The 10326-nt window shown below is 38.9% G+C and overlaps 2 protein-coding genes across 2 annotated transcripts in view; one reads left to right on the top strand and one right to left on the bottom strand.

The window, feature by feature from the left end:
- The window catches only part of LOC132273063 (protein ACCELERATED CELL DEATH 6-like), an 8224-nt gene extending 7476 nt beyond the window's left edge, over window positions 1–748 (top strand). The window contains exon 3 of the mRNA XM_059774096.1: window positions 1–748. This exon is cut by the window's left edge and continues 277 nt beyond it. Within this exon, the coding sequence (XP_059630079.1) occupies window positions 1–305 (305 nt within the window). The 3' untranslated portion in view covers window positions 306–748.
- A 2126-nt stretch (window positions 749–2874) lies between these two features.
- On the bottom strand, window positions 2875–3294 carry LOC132273062 (protein ASPARTIC PROTEASE IN GUARD CELL 1-like). Its single transcript, XM_059774095.1, has one exon. It carries the CDS (start codon window positions 3292–3294, stop codon window positions 2875–2877), a length of 420 nt encoding a protein of 139 aa, XP_059630078.1.
- Between the last annotated feature and the right edge of the window lie 7032 nt (window positions 3295–10326).

Raw genomic sequence — 10326 nt, 5'->3', positions numbered from 1 at the left:
CCATTCTTCTCATTTGGGCAATGTTGAATGATCTGCGTTTGAGCCTATGTTCCATCAAATTGGCGATTCCATTGTTGGGAATATCCCTTTCGATGGTCTCCTTGGCATTTATGGTAGCCATTTCTCTAGTAGTGAGTAATGTAACTTGGCTTGCCAATGTTGTTCTGATCATAGGTTCAATCTCCCTCCTCAGTCTTTGGATAATATTTATTCCGCTCTCGTTCCCCAATTCCTTGACAGATCGTGTCTCTCGATATATCCTCCGGTATCCACTTTATCTTTTGATATTAGCAACCGAAAAGTGAAGACGATGGATGCAGACGAATAATTTCCAATGATCCTATTTCCTATTGCATTGTTGGATGGTCTTGTATTTTGTGTTCTCTGTTGACTTCAGTTCTCTATAAGAATGGTTTGCTGGTTAGAGGTTGTCCTCTTGTTGAGGGACTTATGGCTGCATTGGCAAGATTGGTCCTTTATTGGCTCTGCTTTCCCTAGTTGGGTGTGGTTATGAGGCTACTAGATATGGTGCATGCTTCAGTTGTAATTTGAAATTCTGTTTGTTTTAAGGACTTCTTGTTGGGTTGTTTTAAGGACTTCTTGTTGGGCTTGTCTGTGGGTTTTCCTTTGTGCGTGGGCTTGTTTAGTATTTTCTTGGTTGTCGCCATTTGGGCTTTGTTGGTCTTGCTTTCAAGACTTTTATTTTTCTAATAAATCTTCAATTACTAAAAATATGTGAAATATTTTTGTATATGATTTGGAAATCTGAAGAATTTGAACTGCTCATAGTATAGTGAAGAGGGATTATTATTTTAGCCTTTATACGTTATTCATCTCTAAAAATGAAAAACTTATTAAATGATGTTGGGCTAATCACCATTGGATATATAAATATATATATTCACCGAAATGACGGGGTTTTTCTTATGTATTCATATTTTGGATACTTAAAATGCAATCAACTTTGACTTGAAAAAATTGTCATTCATACTTTCAAAGAAGAAATTTTCAACTTATAATAATGGCCCTAATATTGGCACTCCACCATCTTACAAAAACAGTCCTCCAACAACTCAATGTTGGTTCCTACCTCATTTTTATTTGGATAAACTCTCTCATATGCTTTTTTACTACTGATAAAAGATAAAACTAATGAGAAAAAAAGATAAAATCAGTCACAAATTGAGTAAGTTCTAATCCTAAACCTCTCTTAATCTATTAGCTTAGACCTCGTGTCCATATGATATGGTCAAATTTGATGACAAAGAAATAAATTGGGGCATTGAATAGAAGTTAAGAAACTGTGGGAATTACCAAAAAAAAAAAAAAACCAAAAAACTTTATAAAATGATCAAGTCCAATCGGTGAATAAAAATATAGTTGGATTAATTAATTTGTTCATTAATATGATCTGAGGTCTCATAAATTTTAAAGTATTACTTCTTTTTAGTTTTCTGATCCTCTAAAAAATTCAAAACATAGGCTCAAACTGAGTGTCTTACCGTTTGGTATTGAAGATGCAAAACACATTCTTTCAATTTGGAAAGATAAGTCTTTACACTTCAAAGTATCCCACCAGTTTGTTCCTCTCTTTTCATTATATTTATAAACTTTTACACCTCTGGGCTCCTCCTGGACACCGGCCCATTTCTTTTGCTTTGAGATTGGGCTTGGAGATTATCTCAATGGATATTGGGCTTGATGGGTGGTCATCCGATCGGGTTAAATGTTCTTACCTGATCCAATCTTTAGTGATATGGATCGTAGCCGCCAGACCATTTTTGGTATCTTCAGATATCCTCAAAGTTGCATAAGAATTACTTGTACAAATATTTTGTGGGATTTATATTATTTTGAGAAAACAAAATTATAAACATTCTTTTGCAGCTGCAAAAGAAATTAAAAAATTCTCCACCATAAAATTAATAATCGGAGAGAGAGTTTGAATTAGTCTAACACGGTGGTCACCAAACGATAATGATTCCAACCATCTAATAATGATAATTTCTCAAAATGGAAAGCATTATTGGGACTGAATCCTATCACGGAATTAGTAATATTGAATCTGACTCGCATTTTCTGATGCCAGGTATTCGACAATATGGTTTGCTGATCAGCCGACGGTATGAAGGCGAAACAATATGTAAGTGTCAAAAATATGTTAGCCCACACGGCCCACAGAGCTTGGTCAAACAGTCAAAGAACTACGCTACATCATCAACAATGACCACATAGCTTGGTCAAATAGTCAACAGACTATGCCACATCAACAACAATGGCCCACAAATCAAATAGTCAACGGTCAAAATATGTGCCATTTACCACGTTATCACTATACCTTGAATAAAAAAGCGAAAACTTAAAGACCTGAGTTGGGAGCAGGACTCAGGATTACTTGGGATCCGAGAGGTACTTAGTTTGGTGGCTGAAGTCCAGAGCTCGTCGAGTTGGCTCTCGACCTAACTTACAGAGAGAAAAATACCATTTTAACTCTCGAAATTATTAACCCCATTTTAATATAGCTTTATAATTATTTGAGATATTTCTCTCTTTTAATTATTATATTAATTAATTCATATGTGATGTCATCCAATGATATCATCCAACCTCTCACCTGGCCTATATAAGGAAGCGTTCCAAGGCCAAGAGGGGTAGAGTGCAAGGGAGGAAAACACCTCCTAGACATTGAGAGCTCTAAGCCTCTCTCTCATTGGTTGTTTTCACAACTCTTAAACATTTACTAAGGGAGTCAATGGTGTTTAGTACACTGTCATCCTCTTTCTCTCAAGTTTGCTTGGACTTCCACCTCCCTCTGTCCACCTCGAATTCTATTATGTTGTTTGAATCACTTAGATTTGTGTATGATATCACCATTTATATGTATTTTATTATGTTACGAAAACGAACCCCCACACAATATAGTCCAGTTTTATATTGCAGCATGTAATTCAATGGAAGCAAGTTCACTATTTTATCTCCAGCGAAGTGGAATGACACAGTCGGTACGCTAACTGTATCCATCCCGGAGAGATAATAGCAAGTATACAGAAATGATGACACTTCTGTCGTCGGCGTTGACAGATTCTCAGCTTTCTGAACAAACGAGTCATGGAACAGTTCAAACACCGCTATGGCCAACCGAGTGACGTGAGTCCCTGAGTCGATCAACACCCCTCCGTTGCTATCTTCCTGCAATTCAAATATTGCCCGCAGAACCGGCAGCAACTGGTCACTAACACTGATTCTAGTGAGCCTGACGTAGAAGTACATTCGGGTTTTCTCATTGCGAATCATCGGAACAATGACTGAATCGGCTGGCGTGGATGAGTTGAAATCGAGAATGGAAGACGACGTGGAGTCACGGTCCAAAAGACAGTATGAAAAGGATGAGGACTTGAGCTGGGAAAAGTGTTGGGTTTATTTCCTTTTATATGGAGGAAAGCCCAAGTGGGTTTTATTAAAGCCCAAAGCCCAGCTCTTTAGGGTAAATAACCCTAAGGAAGTTAGAATAAAAAGGGAGAGAGATCAGCCGTATTTTTTCACAAGAGAAAAAAGAAAAACGCAGGTTTTTTCTATTCTGCCCAGATTTCATCAAAGGTCCGATCCCGCTTTGTTCGTGGTCCGATCGAGCTGAAATTTGAAGGAGAGGTTCACGACTCAATGAGTTAAAATCTGAATGGTGGAGATCGGATTTTGAGATCGGGAACAGTGATTCGTGCCCGTGAACAGTAACCGGATTTTGGTATTTTTCTCTCCAATTTTCTTTGTTTTTGCCAAGATTATTGATATCTTGATGAGATGTATTGTAGCCTCTAATTGCGATTAGATAAGACTTTGTGTACCCATTATTTGGTTGATAGTAGAGATTTTAATTGGACTAGGTCCTGTGATTTTTCTTTCTCACACTGGGGAAGTTTTTCGCGTAAAAATTGCTTGTGTTCTTGTGGCTTGATGTGATTGATTTTCTTTTCTATTATTTTCAGCACATATAAAAGTAGAGATATACTATATTTGCTTGCATATAGGGAAAAGAGTTATTCCGCTGTGTTTATTTATTGTTATCTCTCCCAACAAAGTAGTATCAGAGCTCCAGGTTGACAGATTGTCAGGTTGGCAGTTTGAGTTATGGAAGCAAATACGAGTAGAATGATTAATCTCAATGGTTCAAATTATCACATATGGAAAGAAAAAATGGAGGATCTTCTTTATGTGAAAGATTATTACCTACCGGTGTTTAGTGCTGAAAAACCAGAAAACAAGACTGTTGTGGAATGGACTTTATTACATCGACAGGTGTGTGGGTATATGAAGCAGTGGGTAGATGATAATGTTTTGAATCATATTAGTGGAGAGACAAATGCACCTTCTCTATGGAGTAAGCTTGAACAACTATATGTTAGAAAGACTGGAAATAATAAATTGTTTTTGATTAAGTAGATGATGGCTTTGAGATACCAAGACGGGACTCCTTTATCTGATCACCTGAATACATTCCAAGGAATTATTAATCAGCTGGCTGGAATGGGTTTTATGTTTGATGATGAGATACAAGGGTTATGGTTGTTTGGTTCATTACTGGACTCGTAGGAGACACTCAGAACTTCATTGTCTAACTCCGCTCCAGAAGGTGTAATCACAATGGATATGGCCAAGAGTTGTTTGCTAAATGAAGAGATGAGAAGAAAAATACAAGGATCCTCTTCACAGTCAGAGATCTTGGTTACAGAAAAGAGGGGGAGAAGTAAGAGCAGAGGTCCGAAGAACAGAGATAACAACAGAAGCAAGTCCAACAAGTTTGCAAATGTTGAGTGTTATCATTGCGGGAAAAAAGGACACATCAAGAAATATTGCAGGCAATTGAAGAAAGAAAACAAGAATGAGAAAGGGAAGGGAACGAAAAATGAAGATGACAAAGATGGTGATGACAGAGTTGCTACCACCACTCCTGCAAACTTCCTCATTGTTTATGATGATGAGACGATATATGTTACATACCATGAGACCAGTTGGGTGATTGACAGTGGTGCCTCAATTCATGCTACATCTCGGAATGATTTCTTTACATCTTATAAATCTGGTGATTTTGGAACAATAAAGATGGGCAACGATGGCTTGGTTAAAGCCATTGGAATTGGGGATGTGTATCTGAAGACGAATAATGGCACAAAGTTAGTTCTTAGAGATGTGAAACATGTTCCTGACATTCGTCTGAATTTGATTTCTGCAGGTAAACTTGATGATGAAAGGTATTGCAGCACTTTCAGTGATGGCCAGTGTAAGCTCACTAGGGGTGCTATGGTTGTGGCTCGAGGCATAAAACACTCTGCACTGTACGTTCTGTAAGCAAAGATCTCCAACGACATTGTTAATGAGATGGAGGATAATGATACAACAGAGTTGTGGCACAAGAAACTGGCTCACATAAGTGAGAAAGGATTAGCTCTACTAGGGAAGAAAAGTCTACTATGTGGACTGAAAAGTACACTTCTAAAAAGGTGTACTCATTGTTTGTCAGGGAAGCAGAGCAGAGTCTTCTTCAAGAATTCCCCTCATTCGAGAAAGTCAGAGATACTGGATTTGGTACATTCAGATGTGTGTGGCCCTATGAAAACGAAAACACTTGGTGGCTCCAGATAATTTGCGACCTTCGTAGATGACCATTCAAGGAAGTTGTGGGTATTTACCTTGAATTCAAAAGATCAAGTGTTGGCAGTATTCAAGCAATTCCAAGCCCTAGTTGAGAGACAAACTGGGAAGAAGCTGAGATGCATTCGTACTAATAATGGTGGAGAGTATTCTGGTCCTTTTGACGAGTATTGTAGACAGCAGGGTATCTGGCATCAAAAGGCAACTCCAAAAACTCCTCAGTTGAATGGCATAGCAGAAATGATAAACAGGACACTGGTTGAGAGAGTGAGATGTTTGCTTTCACAAGCCCAGTTGCCAAAATCCTTTTGGGGGGAGGCATTGAGCACAGTTTTTCATGTATTGAATCTTACACCCTGTGTTCCTCTACAATTTGATGTGCCAGACTAAGTTTGGATAGGTAAGGATGTTTCTTATAATCATTTACGTGTTTTTGGGTGCAAAACATTTGTGCATATTTCAAAAGATGAAAGGTCCAAACTGGATGTGAAAACACGACAGTGTATATTCCTTGGCTATGGCCAAGATGAGTTTGGGTACAAGCTTTATGATCCAGTTGAGAAGAAAATTGTGAGAAGCAGAGATGTCGTGTTTGTAGAAGATCAGACAATTCAGGATATTGAGAAAGCATGTAAATCTATGTCTCAGCAAGGTGATATCTTGACTGATGTAGATCCAACTCCTCTGAAGAATTTGCCATCTTAGGTTGAGAATGATGTTCAAGATGACCACCAGTGTATAGGTGATGTGGATGTTCCCCTACAGGTTCAGGGAGATGTTGAGACTGATGAGCAGTTGACAACGCCAGAGATTCCACCAAAGATTCCATCTAGGAAGTCTCCCAGAGACCGACGTCCTTTCACTTGGTATTCAGCAGAGCAATATGTGCTATGACTGATAGGGGAGAGCCCCAGTGTTTTGCAGAAGCCATAGAAGATGAACACAAGACAAAGTGGGTTGAGGCCATGCAAGATGAGATGTAGTCATTGCATGATAATCGCACTTTTGAGTTAGTGAAGCTACCTAAAGGAAAAAGAGCTTTGGAAAACAAGTGGATTTATAGAAAGAAGCCAAATGGGTTCTCTTCATAGCCACGGTACAAAGCTAGATTGGTTGTCAAAGGGTTCGATCAAAGAAAAGGTATTGACTTTGATGAGATCTTCTCTCCAGTGGTAAAGATGTCATCGATCCGTATAGTACTCGGCCTTACAGCTAGTCTTGACTTGGAAGTTGAGCAAATGGATGTGAAAACTACCTTCCTTCATGGTGATTTGGAGGAAGAGATTTATATGAAGCAGTCAAAGGGTTTCAAAGTGAAAGGGAAAGAGGATTATGTGTACAAGCTGAAGAAAATCCTATATGGTTTGAAACAAGCACTGAGACAGTGGTATAAGAAGTTTGAGTCTGTAATGGGAGAGCAAGGCTACAAGAAGATAACTTCTGATCACTGTGTATGTGTTAAAAAATTCTCTGATGATGATTTTATTATTCTACTGCTTTATGTGGATGACATGTTGATTGTTGGCAGGAATGCTTCAAGAATTGACCAGTTGAAAAAGTAATTGAGTAAGTAATTTGCTATGAAGGATTTGGGGTCAACAAAGAAAATTCTTGGCATAAGAATCAGTCGTGATAGGAGTGCCAAGAAGTTATATTTGTCATAGGAGGAGTACATTGAAAAAGTGCTTCAGAGGTTCAATATGGACAACACTAAAGTGGTTAGCTCTCCTTTTGCTACCCACTTCAAACTGACTACAAAGCAATGTCCTTCTATAGATAAGGAGAAGGAAGACATGGAAAGAGTTCCTTACGCCTCGGCAGTAGGAAGTTTGATGTATGCAATGATTTGCACAAGACCAGATATAGCCCATGCAGTTGGTGTCGTTAGCTGATTCTTGTCAAATTCGGGAAGAGAGCATTGGAATGCAGTGAAGTGGATCATGAGGTATCTTCGAGGCACTTCCAGTTTGAGACTTGGTTTGGGAAACGGACAACCATTGTTAGTTGGCTACACAGATGCAGATATGGCAGGGGATGTGGATACTCGTAAGTCTACTTCGGGTTATTTGATCACTTTTGTAGGTGGGGCTATAGGTTGGCAATCGAGACTTCAAAAGTGTATTACTCTTTCTACAACAAAGGCAGAATTTATTGCAGCAACGGAAGCGACTAAAGAGTTTCTATGGGCAAAGAAGTTCTTGAGAGAACTTGGTTTCAAACAGCAGAGGTATGTGTTGTTTTGTGATAGCCAGAGTGCTATTCATCTTGCTAAGAATTCCAGTTTTCATGCAAGATCTAAACACATTGATGTACGATACCATTGGATCAGAGATGCGTTGAACAATAAGTTACTTGAACTTGAGAAGGTTCACACTGATGATAATGGTTCTGATATGTTAACAAAGACCCTACCAAGAGAGAATCTTGAAGTTTGTTATTCGATCGCCGGAATGGCGATTCCCTCCACATAGTCGGAAAGGGGGAGATTTGTTGGGTTTATTTCCTTCTATATGGAGGAAAGCCCAAATGGGTTTTATTAAAGCCCAAAGCCCAGCTCTTTAGGGTAAATAACCCTAAGGAAGTCAGAATAAAAAGGGAGAGAGATCAGCCGTTTTTTTCACAAGAGAAAAAAGAAAAACGCAGGTTTTTTCTATTCTGCCCAGATTTCATCAAACGTCCGATCCGCTTCGTCCGTGGTCCGATCGGGCTGAAATTTGGAGGAGATGTTCACGACTCAATCAGTTAAAATCTGAACGGTGGAGATCGGATTTTGAGCTTGGGAACAGTGATTCGTTTCCGTGAACAGTAATCGGGTTTTGGTATTTTTCTCTCCAATTCTCTTTGTTTTTGCCAAGATTGTTGATATCTTGATGAGATGTATTGTAGCTTCTAATTGCGATTAGAGAAGACTTTGTGTACCCATTATTTGATTGATAGTGGAGATTTTAACTGGACTAGGTCCCGTGGTTTTTCTTCCTCACACTGGGGAAGTTTTCCACGTAAAAATTGCTTGTGTTCTTGTGGCTTGGTGTGATTGATTTTCTTTTCTATTATTTTCAGTACATATAAAAGTAGAGATATACTATATTTGCTTGCATATAGGGAGAAGAGTTATTCCGCTGTATTTATTTATTGTTATCTCTCCCAACAAAAAGAGCGCCAACTCGTCACCGCCAAGTACGACCATCCCCGACTCGTTGATCCGACGTTTAGTATCACCCAGGTCTTTGACATCCCGTTACGATGTCGTTTACAGAGCTGGAGCTCTCAAACGACATTGTTTCCAGCATCACATGACCCTCGAATAATGACCCATCTCGGTAATGGATCTCGTAATGGCAGTGACCTATACAAAGAGGTCTGCTTGCATTATGCAGATAGTTGCACTCTTGTGCATTGTGTGATGAATCCGGGCCAAACCCGTCTTGCTCATGACTTTTGACCCACGTTAGGTGACTGCCGGTGTCCAATATCAGGTACAAGTTGTACTTGGGGTTGGGTTGGCCAACTCCGATCCCCACCAAGTAGTGATTGGTGGCACATTCGAAGTGGGTTTAACCCGAGATGATCTCGGCTGATTCAACCGATTTTGGTTTGATGATTGTATTTATATATTTGACCTGCTCCAAGTCCGATTCAAGTCGAGCTACGGCGAGTGATCGACTTGTAATCTTTGTATTCATTTTTGAGGAAAAAAATCCCAGAATATAATGGAAGAGAAAATGGGGAAGGAGGATGTTTTCCAAGGTGTTTGGAGGATTTGAAACGCATTTCAGATACGAATTCAATTGCTCGGAGGCTACATTGAGTTGCATCAAAGACTTTGAGGACGGATGTGGATGATTCGAGACCTCCGGAGAAAACAAAATGGGAAACAAAACTTTTGCCATTTTGTGGTAAGGAAGTGGCACTCGAGCTTGGTTTTGTGATTGTGTGTGTGTGTGTGTGTGTGTTTGTCTCTGGAGATACAGAAAAGTTGTGACCAAACTACTTAAAACCTGTAAAATTCATGTCAAAATGACACAAATGCGTTGGTCTGTCTTATTGCTGTGAGTGCAGCTAAATTCATGTTAAATTGATGGCCAAACTGCTTAAATGTTAAATTCATGTACATCAACCCACTTAGTTTCTGCATGAGTATTATTATGCCATCTCTAGTGTTACTGTCATCATGGTACCGTTGCCTGTAAGACCTGAAATTACTCCAATTAATTTTGGCTTTTTAGGTCCAAATTTGTTAAAATTAAAAACGACCACGTTAAGTTAGCAATGGTACTCTTTTACCATCAACTTAGTGGATAATTTTCCTTTTTCACTGCAACATGCTAATGCACAAACCACACAACGTGCACTCAGGTGCACATAGGAAATAACATGTAAAATAAAAGAAGGTGCATCTTTCATCAAATGGTTGGGTGGAGGCCGATATTAGTGTTTCATTTAAAAATTTAGAAAAATAATTTTCAAAGCGAATAGTGAAGTTTCATGGCTTAATCGAATTATTTGTAGCGCCTTCAGATACATTAAGTTGGACTCTAAACCCATCTTAATTTATCTATAGGCATGTGTGTGTACTATTTGCTAAACAAATACCTACTCAAAGATCACATAAATTGTCAAAATGTCACACCTCATTTTTAAATACAAGAACATATAGTCCAACTACATGCATGACTTTAC

The sequence above is a fragment of the Cornus florida genome, unplaced genomic scaffold, assembly GCF_030987335.1.
Source record: "Cornus florida cultivar Cherokee Brave unplaced genomic scaffold, ASM3098733v1 CherokeeBrave_3.0.0_Hap2_Chr09, whole genome shotgun sequence".
In the NCBI taxonomy this organism is placed as follows: domain Eukaryota; kingdom Viridiplantae; phylum Streptophyta; class Magnoliopsida; order Cornales; family Cornaceae; genus Cornus; species Cornus florida.
This window is presented reverse-complemented; position numbering and strand designations above follow the sequence as displayed.